This window comes from Sarcophilus harrisii, chromosome 2, assembly GCF_902635505.1.
Source record: "Sarcophilus harrisii chromosome 2, mSarHar1.11, whole genome shotgun sequence".
Taxonomy (NCBI): Eukaryota; Metazoa; Chordata; class Mammalia; order Dasyuromorphia; family Dasyuridae; genus Sarcophilus; species Sarcophilus harrisii.
The window spans coordinates 39,982,375-39,998,513 of NC_045427.1; the positions used below are offsets into that span (position 1 = coordinate 39,982,375).

Below are 16,139 nucleotides of genomic sequence, written 5' to 3' on the forward strand. Positions count from 1 at the left end.
TCTAAAACTATATTATAAAGCAGCAGTCACCAAAACCATTTGGTATTGGCTAAGAAATAGATTAGTTGATCAGTGGAATAGGTTAGGTTCACAGGACAAAATAGTCAATAACTATAGTAATCTAGTGTTTGACAAACCCAAAGATCCCAACTTTTGGGATAGGAATTCATTATTTGACAAAAACTGCTGGGAAAACTGGAAATTAATAATATGGTAGCAATTAGGCATGGACCCACACTTAACACCATACCAAGATAAGATCAAAATGGGTCCATGATTTAGGCATAAAGAATGAGATCATAAATAAATTAGAGGAACATAGGATAGTTTACCTCTCAGACTTGTGGAGGAGGAAGGGATTTGTGACAAAGAAGAACTAGAGATTATCAGTGATCACAAAATAGAAAATTTTGGTTATATAAAATTAAAAAGCCTTTATACAAACAAAGCTAATGCAAACAAAATTAGAAGGGAAGCAACAAACTGGGAAAACATTTTTACAGTTAAAGGTTCTGATCAAGGCCTCATTTCCAAAATATATAGAGAACTGACTCAACCATTCTCCAATTGATAAATGGTCAAAGAATATGAACAGACAATTCTCAGATGAAGAAATTAAAACTATTTCTAGACATTTGAAAATATGCTCTAAATCATTATTAATCAGAGAAATGCAAATTAAGACAACTCTGAGATACCACTACACCCTGTCAGATTGGCTAGAATGACAAGGAAAGATAATGTGAAATGTTGGAAGGGATGTGGGAAAACAGGGACACTGATACATTGTTGATGGAATTGTGAATACATCCAGTCATTCTGGAGAGCAATTTGGAACTATGCCCCAAAAGTTATCAAACTGTGCATACCCTTTGATCCAGCAGTGTTTCTACTGGGCATAAGCCCAGTAGATACTGTATGAGGATATAAGTAGATACTGTATGAGGATGTATTCTGATGGAAGTGAATTTCTTCGACAAAGAGATCTAACTCATTTTCAATTGATCGAGGATGGACAAAAGCTTCTACACCCAAAGAAAGAACACTGGGAAATGAATATAAACTACTTGCAATTTTTTTTCTTCCAAGGTTATTTTTACCTTCTGAATCCAATTCTCCCTGTGCAACAAGAGAACTGTTCGGTTCTACACACATATATTGTATCTAGGATATACTGTAACCTATTTAACTTGTAGAGGACTGCTTGCCATCTGGGGGAGGGGGTGGAGGAAGGGAGGGGAAAAGTTGGAACAGAAGTGAGTGCAAGGGATAATGTTATAAAAAATTACCCTGGCATGGGTTTTGGCAATAAAAAGTTATTAAAAAGAAAAAGAAGAAGAAGAAGAAATCAAGCCATTCTCCAATTGTTAAATGGTCAAAGGATATGAACAGACAATTTTCAGATGATGAAATTGCACCTATTTCCACTCATGTGAAAGAGTGTTTCAAATCACTATTGATCAGAGAAATGCAAATTAAGACTACTCTGAGATACCACTACAGATTGTCAGATTGGCTAAGATGACAGGAAAAAATAAAGATGAATGTTGGAGGGGATGTGGGAAAACTGGGACATTGATGGAGTTGGTAGAGTTGTGAACGAATCCAACTATTCTGGAGAGCAATCTGGGATTATGCCCCAAAAGTTATCAAACTGTGATACCCTTTGATCCAGCAGTGCTACTAGTGGGCTTATATAAGCCCAAAAGAGATTTTAAAGAAGGGAAAGGAACCTGTATGTGCCAAAATGTTTGTTGCAACCCTTTTTGTAGTGGCTAGAAACTGGAAATTGAGTGGAAGCCCATCAAGTGGAGAATGATTGGGTAAATTGTGGTATATGATGTTATGGAATATTATTGTTCTGTAAGAAATGACCAGCAGGATGAATACAGAGAGGCTTGAAGAGATTTACATGAACTGATGCTGAGTGAAATGAGCAGAACCAGGAGATCATTATATACTTCAATAATGATACTGTATGAGGATGTATTCTGATGGAAGTGGATTTCTTTGACAAAGAGAAGATCTAATTCAGGTCCCATTGATCAATGATGGACAGAAGCAGCTACACCCAAAGAAAGAACACTGGGAAATGAGTGTAAACTGTTTGCATTTTTGTTTTTCTTCCCAGGTTATATTTACCTTCTGAATCCAATTCTTCCTGTGCAACAAGAGAACTGTTCAGTTCTGCATACATTTATTGTATCTAGGATATACTTTAACATATTTAACATGTATAAGACTGCTTGCCATCTAGGGGAGAGGGTGGAGGGAAGGAAGGGAAAAGTCGGAACAGAAGTGAGTGCAAGGGATAATGTTGTAAAAAAAAAATTACCCAGGCATATGTTCTGTCAATAAAAAGTTACAATTTAAAAAATAAAATAAAATGCACTCCATTAAAATGCAAGCTTCCCAAGGACAAAAAAATAAATAAATAAAGAGCTTTAATAAGGAAAAAATAAAACAACACCACAACAAAAAGAAAACTTCATATAGCCCACCGCTATGTTAAATTCAATATGAATGCACTTTTGCAACCACAGACTATTTATAATAGTTCACAGTTTATTTTAAAACCATTTTTTGCTCTTTCATACTGAAATGTTTGTGCCTGTTAATGATTTTTAAGTTCACAATAAGAGAATTTTTTTTTAGCTTTGAAGAGAATCAAACAGTAACACAATAAAAGTATGAAAATGTTTGGAGGCATACACTTTCTAAAATTCTCAAGTTTCTTCTTCCTTTGCCTTTGAAAAAACTCATTCTGGTTTGGGGACAGAAAGGCAGGGAGTGAGGGAGCTCTATGTGAGCAAAGGTGCCTCCAGGTACTTATTACTTCTAGCTCCTGACTCCAATACTGTGAGGCTACATTGAAAGGCAGAATTGAAACAAAACAGAGAGTTTTTAGGGAAGTTCCAGAGTCCTGGAGCAGGCTTTGGGCTGAGAAGACAGACAAGTGACAGGTAAAGGCTAAGAAGGACCAGACAGGATGGGCAATTATTGTGAGATCTCAGCCTCTGGGGATGTCTGATTCAAAAACTCATCCTTACCTAGTGCATCTTTCCTGTTTTCCCTGATCTTTGGCAGAGTTGATCTTGCCAGGTTCCAAACATATACTTTCCTTATTCTTTCCCCCAACTACTAGCTAGGAGGAGGGATAGGGAAGAAGGTTGGGTGAACCAATTTAATTATAATTTTGCTATGCAAAAGCTCTTTTGCTCTTTTGTTTTTACTGTGTTTTAATAAACACTTCAGCCAGATGGTTCCATGACTAGAGCACCAGGCTAAAGTCAGGAAGACCTGAGTTCAAATGTAGCTTCCAAACTTATCAACCGTGTGATCCTGGGCAAGTTACTTACCCCTGTTTGCCTCAGTTTCCTCACCTGGAAAATAAGCTGGACAAGGAATTGGTAAGCTATTCCAATATCTTTCCCCAGAAAACGCCAGTTGGGGTCACAAAGAATCAGTTGGTTGTCGTTTTTTGTTCTTGAAGAGGACTGGAATGACATCACTAACTTAGAGTCAATTTACAGGGTGGCTGATCAGACCAATCTAAGCCCAGAATGCTCTACCACAGGGCATAGATAGTCTATGTGAACATCTGGGATAGATTCTCCAAATTTCTGTCTCACAATTCTTTTGAGTTACTTCAATTCTGCTTTGCCCTTAGAGTCCCAGACCTTTAATGACAGCACACAATGCTGGGCAGTCCTGAGCCTTTGTCTCCCATGTCACCCAGCCAATTCCAGGAATTCTTCAGAGATACTCTTGAGGGTCCTTGTATCATTTTTTTTTGACAAAGAGCTGGATGCAACTGAAAACTAAATAATAAAAGCCACTGAGAAGTTGATCACATTCAACTATGTGCTAGGAAATATTTAACAACTATCTCTTTGGGGGGAAAACAATATACCTATGACACATTTTTTAGGTTTCATCTGCATTAACACTTTTTCTGTCACTTATTTAATTTTAAAAATCAACAAAGCAATAAATCAAACCCTGATTTGTAGCATGTAACTATTTCCAAGATGTAGCCACACTAAAATTTAACAATTGGCTCTCACAATTGAGTAGGAGCTAAATCCCACAAATCCCTGCATATAAGTCTTATGCATAAAGTTTCTCAACTGCAGGATCAGGGAAGAGCCACTGAATTTTCATGATGTTCATAATGACGAGTAATATTCCATTTGTTTTCCTTTAGGCTAAATTTTTGATAGAGATATCGAATGCTATTAAACCTATTAGGCAGAGAAAATAGATTTAATTTCTCCTGGTAGAAAAATGCAAAAGTTATTGCAAACCCTTGCAAGTGTAGGGAGATAAGCAGAGGGAATCCTGAAGCCATTGAGAATGCCAGGACATAAGATACCACCACACTTGGTTGGTGGCTCTAGGATAGTGCCATCTAGTGGAACAAGTTACATATTATATTCCTTCACTGATTAAGAGACACTGGCTTTTCTGTAGGATGCAAAAAGTAGGACTTTATTCTAGTGTCACTGAATTTTTTGCCATCTAAGTGAGGGAGTGAGAGAAAAAGAGAAGGAGAAAAAAATGCAACGTAAAGATTTTGTAAGAGTGAATGTTGAAAATTAAGGAGATGTTTTGAAAATAAAAAGCTTTAATTAAAAAAGTATAAAAATAAAATTTAAAAAGAGTTCAAGCAATGGTCAATGAAACTTACTAAATTCCTTTTATGAATGACATAGATATAGTCTTGATGAAAACTGCAGGGAGCATCAAAGAAAAAAATTTATCTAGACAAGTACCTCTAACAAAAATGCAAATATTTGAAAAAAATTTTAACAAAGAAAAAGATAATATGCTCTGGTGAGGTTGAATTTGTAAGAGGAAGTCAAAGCTGGCTCCATATTAGGAAAACCAGGAAATGAACACTATTAATTTTAAAAATCAAATGATAAGGTGGTAAAGACTAAATGCATCCATTTGTGTTAACACTAAAAAACACAGGAATAATTAGACCTTTCCTTAAAATAATAAATAATTTATCTCTAAAATTGAGATTACTATTATTTGTAATAGAGATAAATTAGAATCTTTCCCAGTAACGTCACAGGTGATACAAGGATGTCTGTTGTTACTTCTATTTGACACAATTTTAGAAGTATTGGCTCTAGGGATAGGACAAGAAAAATAATTTGAGGAATAAAGTATAGGTTAAAAAAGGAAATTTAATTATCACTTTTCATAGAAGATATAATGGTGTGCTTCAAGGATTTGTAATATAAAACATTACAGCAACTAGAGTTTTGGGCTTGGACTCAGGAAGACTCATCTTCATGAGCTGAAATCTGGCCATGGACATTTGTCTACTCTATGACTGTAGGCACGTTACTTATCTTTGTCTGCCTCAGTTTCCTCATCTGCCAAATGAGCTGGAGAAAGAAATGGCAAACCACTCCAGTATTTTTGCCAAGAATAACCTAAAATGGGGTCATGAAGAGTTGAACAGAACTACAAGAATTCAACAACAACAGCAAAAACTGAAAACAAATTGAAATCACTAACTTCAGCAAGTTTTTAGTATATAAAATAATTCACACAAACCATTAATATTGCTATAAAATGCCGATAAAAATCAAGAAGAAAAGATAGAAAAAGAGATTACATTTTAAATTACTATAGAATGTATAAGGGCTTGGAAGTCTACCTCTTGCCAAGATATATATAAAACCTGATGTTAAAATGACAAAACTACCTAAAATAATTTACTTGTTCAATGCCATATAAATCAAACTATCAAAAGATAACTTTTGTGATGCTAAAAATTAGAAATTATATTCATATGCAGGGGAGAAAGGTCAAGAATCTCAATAGAAAAAATGGGGGAAAATAAAAATAAGGGGGCTTAGAAATATAAGATCTCAAACTATACTACAGAGGTATAATTATTCAAACTATCTGTTACTAGTTACAAAATAGTTTCATCAATAGAACAGATTAAGTAAAAAATAGAGAGAAGCAAATGTATTCAATAATTGAGTGTTTGATATAAGGGGGTTGTTTTTATTGTTGTTAAGTCCCATCCCATTCTTCCTGACATAATGGACCATACTATGCTAATACTGTCCGGGAAGGTTTTTTTGGCAGAGTACCAGAGGGGCTTGCTATTTCCTTCTCCAGTAGATTAAGGCATATAGGGTTAAGTTATATACAGCTAGTGAAAGTTGGAAGTCACATTTGAATTGAGGACTTTCTGACTCCAGGCCTGGTGCTTTATCCACTAAGTTGCTACTGAGATAAGGACTCACTATTTGGCTAAAACAGCTGGGAAAATTGGACAGCAGTGGAGTTGAAATTAAACCAATAGAAGGGAAAGGGACCTGTATGTGCACGAATGTTTGTGGCAGCCCTTTTTGTAGTGGCTAGAAACTGGAAACTGAATGGATGTCCATCAGTTGGAGAATGGCTGAATAAATTGTGGTATATGAATATTATGGAATATTACTGTTCTGTAAGAAATGACCAACAGGATGATTTCAGAAAGGCCTGGAGAGACTTACACGAACTGATGCTGAGTGAAATGAGCAGGACCAGGAGATCATTATATACTTCAACAACAATACTAGATGATGACCAGTTCTGATGGATCAGGCCATCCTCAGCAACGAGATCAACCAAATCATTTCTAATGGAGCAGTAATGAACTGAACTAGCTATGCCCAGAAAAATAACTCTGGGAGATGACTAAAAACCATTACATTAAATTCCCAATCCCTATATCTATGCACACATGCATTTTTGATTTCCTTCACAAGCTAATTGTACAATAATTCAGAGTCTGATTCTTTTTGTACAGCAAAATAATGTTTTGGTCATGTATACTTATTGTGTATCTAAGTTATATTTTAATATATTTAACATCAACTGGTCATCCTGCCATCTAGGGGAGGGGATGGGGGGGGGGGTAAGAGGTGAAAAATTGGAACAAGAGGTTTGGCAATTGTTAATGCTGTAAAGTTACCCATGTATATATCCTGTAAATAAAAGGCTATTAAATAAAAATTAAAAAAAAAAAAAGAAATTAAACCAATAGCTCATACTCATACAAAAATAACCTCCAACTGGGTACATGACTTAGATATAAAAGGTCAAATCATCAACAAATGAGAGAAACATAGAAATAATCATCTGCCAGATCCATGGATTGGTTTTTGTTCTTTGTGCTGGACGAGGACCAAAATGACATCACTATGTTGGACTCAAAGTCCTGTGTGTCTGTGACTAACAGAGAAAAATTCATGACTAAGCAAGGAGAGAGAGGAACATAGACAATAATAGACCTGTTAATAATTATGTAAAATTAAAAACCTTTTGCACTAAAAAATAAAGTTACATTTAAAAGGGTAACAATTGACATGGAAAAATCTTTGTACTTTTCCTCAGATGTACAATAAATTGATTATAATTTATTTTTTTAAAAGAATATTCTCAAATTGATAAAGTCATGTCTAAGGACATGAATAGGCAGTTTTCAAGGGAAGAAACTTATGCTATTTATAGCCGTATGAAAAAATGCTCCCACACACTACTAATTTGAGAAATGTAAATTAAAGCAGTTCTGAGATTCTACCTCACACCCATTAGAGTGGCAAAAAAAGGGAGAGGGAATAATAAATATAGGAGGGTTGGTAGGGAAACAGGCATTTTGATGCATTGTTGGTAGACCTGTGAATGGGTATTGCCTTGTCCCATTATTTTTCAGTTGTATCCCACTTTTGATGACCCCTTTTAGGATTTTCTTGGCAAAGATATTAGAGTGCCTTGCCATTTCCTTCTCTGGTTTGTTTTACAGATGAAGAAACTGAGTCAAACAGGGTGAAGTCATTTGCCTAGGATCACACATCTAATGAGTAGCTGGGAATTGAATTCAAGTCCCTGTCTCTGGCACTCTATATGACCACCCAGCTGCCCCTTGGGAATGGGTACCACCATTCTAATGGAAAACAATATGCAATTAAATACAAAAAGTCACCCAACAGTACATGCTTTTTGGTGCATCTATATACAAAATCAGTGTGAAAAGATCAGAAGGGGAACCTCCCTCTGGGAATCCTGCTGGATTCAGGGGGTACTTTGGTTGACCTTCCACCAGGAACCTTGGGCTGAGCCAGAAGGACGGCAGCTGTTACAGTCCCAGGTAACATTGCCAGCTCCCCTTTGGCATGAAGTGGGTTCTCGGGCGACCTCCGGAAAGGTGCTCAGGAAGTACACGCGCTTATCACCCCAAAGTCTCTTGATAACAGATGTAGAGGAGAAAAAAATGATGAGAATCAATTGATGGACACCATCCCACCCCTGAGCAGGAAAAGACAGGGCCCGTGTATTATTAGTGGGACAGGAATATATAGGGAGAAGGCAATGCTGAGGCAGGAACCCATTCCACATTGACCCATCATCATGGCCTACCTGGGACTCTTATGCTGTTTTGCCTTCATTGGTGCCTCTTTAGGTAAGTGCTTGGGTCCCCTCTGGGAGCCAGGAAGGGATGTTTTTATGGGTGGGCTCTTCCTTGGCAATAAGGAAGGTCCTGAAAAATCTAGGAGAGAGAGAGAGAGAGACAGAGAGAGAGAGAGTGAGAGAGAGAGAGAGAGAGAGAGAGAGAGAGAGAGAGAGAGGGAGCATTAGTTCTAGGGCTAGAAGGAATCTTAGAGGTCATCCAGTCATTTTATGGAGGAGGAAAATGAAGGTCACAGATCTAAATGATTTATTTGTCACCAAGATGTGAACTTAGATCCTCTGGATGCCTGAGATCTACCAATGACCTTGCACAACCAGACATCAGGCTAGAACATGAAGCATAGCTTCTGTGGCATTTTCCCATTATCAGGACTCTAGCTGAGGCTTGGTCCTGACCAGCGATCGGACCCAGGTAGTGAACCTCCATTGTGGAGACTCAAGAATTCAGCCACAGCTTAGAGATGACTGGGGCACTGGAAGATTAAAGGGCTTGCTCATGATCACACAGCTGGATGGATGGAGGTAAGATTGGATCTGATTTTTGGAATCAATTAGAACAGCTCAAGTCCAGGGACACCGCCCAGTAGCCTGAAAGGGACGTGGAACCCTCTCAGGATAGGTGAGAATGAAAGAGGAAAATACATCGACCATGGGGTCAGGGCAGTGAGATTCTGGGGGAGCAGAATTCTGTAGCAATTCTCTTCTCCATCAGACAGATTCAGGAAACCCAAACTGCTTGATTAGACCCATTGGCTCAGGCTGCTGCTGTCCTTGCTCCCCTGGGCCAACAGACTTGGGCACCGCCTTGGTGGTCCCCCCAACTAAGGGCTGTGAGGAGAGAATTTGGGTCATGGTTCTTTGAAGTTAGCTTCTCAGTAATCCCATAATCCTTCAGGTAAGACAGTAACACTATCCATAAATTAGCAAGTATTTTTTTTAGAACATATTCTATGCAAAGTACTGTGGGAGCTACAAATATAAGACACAGTCCCTACTCTCACATAAGTAATCTAGTTGAACAGATCTCTCTCTGCCTCTCTCTGTCTCTCTCTGTCTCTCTGTCTCTCTATCTCTCTCTCTCTTTCTCTTACACACACACACACAGGAACACTGCAAAGCAGTCTAAGACAGGAAGTGAAAGATTGAGAAATTCCTGGTAGGCTTCTGGGAGAAGATGGATTCTGAGAGATGAATAGGAGTCCGACAAAGCGTGTGTGCATTTACATTGATTCATCAAACATTTATCACACTTTATATCACTAAACTGGAGATAAGCTAGAAACTAGAATGGTCAAGAGTCTTGAGGTAAGGGCCATATATGGATTGGTTGATGGGATTGGGGATCTCCAGCCTGGAAAACAGAAGGCTCTAGGCAGGGGTCCTCAAACTTTTTTCACTGTCCTTCAGACTGTTGGAGGGCCGGACTATAGTAAAAACAAAAACTTTGTTTTGTAGGCCTTTAAATAAAGAAACATCATAGCCCTGGGTGTGGGGGATAATTGTCCTCAGCTGCCACATCTGGCCCGCGGGCCATAGTTTGAGGACCCTTGCGTCTAGGGGAACAAAAGAGTTGACCTCAAATATTAGAAAGGTCCAAGGCAATCCTAATACATCTTGGATGGAAAAGGCCATCCACCTCCAGAGAGAGCACTATGAAGACTAAATGTAAATCAACACATGCTATATTCACATCTTTTTTATTTTTCTTCTGTTGTTTTTTCTCTCTTGATTTTCCTTTTTGTTCTGATTTCTTTTCTTCCAACATAATTTATAAGGAAATATATTTTAAAAAATGTACATGTGTAACCAAAAATATTGTTTTTACATGTAACTCAGAAAAATGAAAATTAAAAATAAATATTAGAAGGGGTATCATGTGGAAGAAAGGAGCACTAGAAGCCATGGGCTGAGGAGGATTTAAGTTTGAAACAAGGAAATGTCTCCTAACAATGAGATCTGTCCTGAAAGGACGTTTTAAAAGTGAGTAGGTTCCCTTGCTGGAGGACTTCATCTCAAAGGCTAAATGATCATCTAACCAAAAACAGGATTCCTTTTTTTTTTTTCTTCCATGAATTAGATTAGATGCCTGCTGAGGTCCCTTACAGCTCTGAACTTCTGAGTTATATGATTTATTAAACCTCTACTGAGGTTTGTGATAGAAGATCTATAAAGTGGTCAAATAGAGGTTTTGTTCTAGTAAGGCCTTAAGGACTCTAGAACATGGAAAATAATAATATATGGGAACTAAAGATTTACAACTAAAAGGAACTTTGGAGGTATCCCTTTCCCTTTCTTTTTTCCAAATGAGAAAATGGGCCCCAGAGAGCCATCCAATTAGTAAGTATCTGAGGCTACATTTGAACTCAGTTCTTTGCTGTCTCCTCACCTCACAAAGTGCATTTTTCAGTGATGTGTGAAAAACAGACTTTTGGGATCTGAGAGGAAGTCATTCTCCATCAAAGCTCCCTAACCTGGCTTTGGGCTTTTAGGGCTCATCAGTATCCCAAAGTTCTCACACTATCTTGACATCTCATCCAGGCTGTGGTGTTCCTACCATCGAACCCGTCCTGAGTGGCCTGGCTAGGATCGTCAATGGTGAAGAGGCTGTCCCTGGCTCCTGGCCCTGGCAGGTTTCCCTTCAGGTGAGAGTCTGGGCTGGGCTCCCCAGGTAGGGGTGCTGACCAGGTAGGACCCTGAGGATGGGGTATCCTAGAGCCAGAAGGCCTGAAGTTCAGTGCTAAAGCAGACAGACTCCTTGACCACCCCAATCCCTAGGCTGTGCCTGAATCCCAGAATCCCTGAGATTTCCCTGCTTTGTAATGTGTTGAACTTGGGAAGTAATGGGTTGCTCTGACTTCTCTACTCCTAGGACACAACTGGCTTCCACTTTTGCGGGGGATCAATCATCAGTGAAGATTGGGTGGTCACTGCTGCTCACTGTGGTGTCAAGTAAGCAGTGGAAAGAATTATCTTTCTTCTGGGGGCTGTAGAATTCCAGAGAATCAGTGAAGGAATACATTGAAACAATTCATAAATCCAGCAAAGTAGCAGGAGACCAATTAAAACTACCAAAAAAAAAAAATCAGCATTTCTTTATAGTAATAACAAAACCCAGGACTATACAATAGAAAGAAAAGTCACATTCCAAATGGACAAAATATTGGGGATCAATCTATCAAGAACACTTGAGACTCATAGAAATACATATATTCCTTCCAGAAATAAAGGAAGACATAATTGGAAGGCTATTTATGGCTCTTGATTGGGTTGCACCAATATTAACAAAAATGAAGATTTTGCTTTAAAAAAATATATAGAATTAGGACAATTAAAGGATTAGGACCATAAGATCACAGATGTAGAGCTGGAGGGGACCAAAAAGATCATCAATGTCTAACCACATACACTTTACAATCAAGGAAAATTGACTTAGAGATATTAAGCGATTATTTGGAGTGCCAGCATTAGGAAATAGCTGACTAAAGATCAGTTCAGCTTCTCTTTTCAATGTGCTAATTTCCTTCTGACTACTTTACAGAATGAGACAAAATAATAAGCAAATTCATTTACAAGACCGAACAGTGGAGAATTTTCAGGAAATTATGGAGAAACAGGGAAGTATGACAAAGGAAAGATTAGCACTTTCAGTCTTGTGAGGGTGTGGGAGCAAGGGACTGCTCTACAGAATATGCCCCCCATTCAGAATATGGTCCTGAAATGAATATCCATCCCTCCTCCCAAGCACAGCACACAAATGCATAAACCATATGAATGGTGCTCAATGCATAGATAATAGCCCCATGAGGTGGAAACTCTCCTATGTCATCTAGTTCTTTGTTCCCTCTATTACAGGAAAACTGACCTGGTGATTGCTGGTGAGTTTGACCAAGGTTCCGATGAGGAGAACATCCAAGTGCTGAAGATTGGCCAGGTATGACTATGTCCAGAGGCTTCCAAGGCAGGGTAGAGAAAAGCAATGAGTGACCCTCAAGCCTTTCCCAGCCCAAACCTCCCACCAGACCTAAATCCCTCAAGGGGCTCAGGCTGCCATGTTTACCTCTGAGATTTCCTAGCTCAAGATATACTTCTGCCTAAAACATACTTAGTAGACTCAGGGGCCTGCAGATTTGGAAATGGTAGGTACTGTTAAGATCATTAAATGCAATCCCCTCTTTTTAGAGATGAAGAAACAGATGCCCAGAAAAGTTAAATGATTTGCTTAAAGTATTTTTCTCATAGACAATGATTAGTAGAGCCAAGTCCCTTTACAATGTGTTTCTTGGGTCCAATCACCCAAGGACGGGCCTTGTTGCCAATCCAATGAGAGGTGGGGGAGGACAGGGAGGGCTCCCTTAGGGAACCTGCAGTCAAGGCTGTACTTCCAGTATGGGGATTCAGAAAAAGAGGCGATAATAAAGACTGAGGGATGACTGCATCCTCCATATTTGGCTTTTGATGTGGGCTGTCCATTGTTGCAAAGGACAGAGTTCACTCCTCTCTCTGTCATGCTCCAGCCAATCTGAGCCTACATGTCTGGGACACAACCTAAGCACATTCCTGGGGGAAGGGGTGCAGAGAGCCAGCCTGGATTGGTGAGTTTGCCCTGGATGATGGGGTGAAGGGTAGTGTGGAAATGGTTCTTGCTAAAGCTCTGGTGAGGGCCATGGGCAAAGATTTAGGGCGAGTTTTGAATATATGGCACCTGACTCAAAATTTGGGAAGCATTGAAGCTTAGGATCATAGATTTAGAGCTGAAAGGGACCTCATCAGTGGAACTCTCTCACTTTACAGATGAGGAAACTGAGGCAGGGTGACTTGTTTAGGGCGACACATGAATAAAGAGGCACACTCAAGGCAGGATTTGATGACTCTTCCAAGTCCAGTGTATTATGCATGATTCTAGACTGTCTCAAGTCTGCAATTCTAGGAGGCTCAGCTAGAGAACAGACTACAGAGAAGGCTAGAATATGTTTAACAACCAGCTCTGGGGGGAGGGGGGACATTGCATGCAGGACACACATTTAAACATGATTAATCTGCATTATGAACTTTTGTCCATCATTTTATTAAGTCTAAACAATTAACAAAACAATAAATCAAGCCCTAATTTGTAGTGTTTGCAAATGCTCACGCTGAAAATTTAACAATCGGCTCCCACAAGCTGCATATCCCTGGCTAAATTATTGCCATTGCCAAAACTAGCATGATACTGCCCATTTTATGAATCAGAGATCTGAGCCACTGTGTCAGGGTCTTCACAGGGATGAGGAATAAGAGGGGGAGCCATTGCATGGATGCAGCCAGGGCAAGGGGAGATGACTAGGAGATCAGGAAGTTCTATATCTTCTCTCCTGCCTCTTTTAGGTAGTGAAACTCAGGGATGGGGACTCTCAGCTGGACAGCTATGGACCATAGAATGAGCCCCCAGGCCGACCCCAGCTGAGTCTTCAGGAATAGGGCCATATGCCCTGAGGGATAATGGGAGCAGTTGTGGCCCTGAGTCTCTGAACCCTTGGCCCTCTGCCCTGGCCAGCACAGGTGTTCCTAGTGGTCAGTATATGGCAGGATCCCCAGAGGCATGGAGGCAGGAGTCACTCATTGATTTATTCATTTAAAGAGCATTTATCCCAATCCTACCAGGACATCGAGCTAGACCTGGACATAAAAATAAAAAATTCAAGGACTCATTCCCTTATGCTCTACTGTGAGAAAAACCTTCTACAGATCAATAGATTCAAAATATTTGTGTTAAATGTGCCCCTTTAGGGTTCAGCAAACTTGTAGTGTTGAGAGGCAAGGAAAGGGACAAGGAGGCTAAAGGACAAGGCCCTTTCTGGCGGGACTCAAGCCTGACACACTTCACTGGATCTCTTTTAATAATCTCATTTGCATATGAAAAGGTCAGAGAAAATGAACTAGCTCTCAGGAGCTGGACTGTCTTGAGTACCTTTCTTCCACCCTCCAGCAGCTCATTTTCTTTTTTTTAATCATTTATCTGATTTTTTTATTTTTCCCCAATTTCAGGTAAAAACAATTTTTAACATTCTTTTTAAAAATTTGAGTTTGAAATTCTCTCCTTATCATCTCCTTCATTGAGAAGACAAACAATTAGATAACACGTGTGTAGCAGCTCATTTTCATAAACCAAAAAGTGAGATTTAAAAAAAAAAACTGAGCAAACCTGACCCAAAGCCCTTTTGGACATGATTGGGCAAATAGCCATTACCTCGTTCTGACCCGATCTGCAGAAATGAAGACTTGGGAAATGTGCTAAATAATCACTATCGAGTTAGACTGAGCTGTCGCACTGAACCAGGACAATGTGCCCAAGTTCTAAAATGGAGCACACGTTTTCCAGCACAAAATAAATAACATCACGAGGGGAAGACCACTAGCTGTGGCTATCAGAAAGAAGACAGAGTTTGAACTGACTTGAACTTGGAACGAAATGAGGAATTCTAAGAGGTAAAGAAGGCCATGGACTTTAAGAGTGATGAAAGAAGCTGAGCTAGCTCTTCAGGGGCCAGGATAGCCCATAAAAGTGGGGGAGAGGGGGAGAAGGGGGCTAAAGGGAGCATCTCCTTAGCCGTGGCTGTCTGTCCCCACAGGTTTTCCGGAATCCCAAATTCAACTTCTTCACCATCACCAATGACATCACTCTGATCAAGCTGGCCACACCTGTCCAGTTTTCAGACACAGTGTCCCCCGTCTGCCTTCCCAACTCTGCTGAGGACTTCCCTGCAGGCTCCAACTGTGTCACCACCGGCTGGGGGCTGACCAAGCACACCAGTGAGTTTCCAACCAAAGTGGGGGAGTGGTCCTAGAGGGAAGTATTGGGTGGAAGATACAGAGGCACCCTTGCCTTCCTCTCCCTCAGAATTCCTGGAGTGAGGTGAGACTCTCCCTCCTGGCTAATGTTGCTCTTGTCTTGGGGTCTTCCAGACAACAAAACCCCTGAGAGGCTCCAGCAAGCTGCTCTACCCCTCCTGTCCAAGTAGTACATAAGAAGTACTGGGAGTAGCAAGATCAAGGACACTATGATCTACTGGCGTTTGATGGTGTTTCCTCTCCTGCATAATTGCTTGCCTCTCTCCTTCCCTATACTGGCTAGTCTTTAGAAGCACATTGGGGGTTGTGTTCCCTTACAGTTAGACATAACTCTGCCTTTCCCCCACCCCATCTTCTGATCCCACCCCTCAGCTCTCCAAGCCTCCCTGGTCAGTCATGAACAGGTATGAAGTGCCTGTTATATCGATCATCTCTCGGCGCTAGACTTGCTGGGAGTCTAGAAAGAAGGCACAGACCATGCCTAAGGAACTAAATTTCTAGACAAAAATCAATAAATGACTAAGCACCCATTATATACCAAGTATCTATGCATGTATATATATACATATATATGTATACACACACACACACACACACACACACACACACGACTTTATTGTCCCACTGAGCTGACTAGTTAAAATGAACCTGACTGGGGGTGGTATCTGTGGGGAGGAGACATTTCTAAGAGGTGTGAAGATAGAAATGACAGACTGGAAAACAGATAGAATAGGTGAAGAGCAATATGAGGAAAATCAATCACTGGATGATGCTGAAGTTGTAACTTTTGGCAAAATGTGAAGAAGGGAATTCTAGGGAGGGGG

The 16,139-nt window shown here is 39.9% G+C and overlaps 1 protein-coding gene across 1 annotated transcript; it reads left to right on the forward strand.

The window, feature by feature from the left end:
- The first annotated feature begins 8,407 nt into the window (after positions 1-8,407).
- LOC105749186 (chymotrypsinogen B-like) lies at positions 8,408-15,485 on the forward strand. The gene is made up of 6 exons (XM_031949226.1): positions 8,408-8,479; positions 11,026-11,129; positions 11,357-11,436; positions 12,340-12,418; positions 15,096-15,276; positions 15,430-15,485. The coding sequence occupies exons 1-6, from the start codon at positions 8,428-8,430 to the stop codon at positions 15,483-15,485; spliced, it is 552 nt and encodes a 183-aa protein (XP_031805086.1). The 5' UTR covers positions 8,408-8,427.
- Positions 15,486-16,139: the final 654 nt, after the last annotated feature.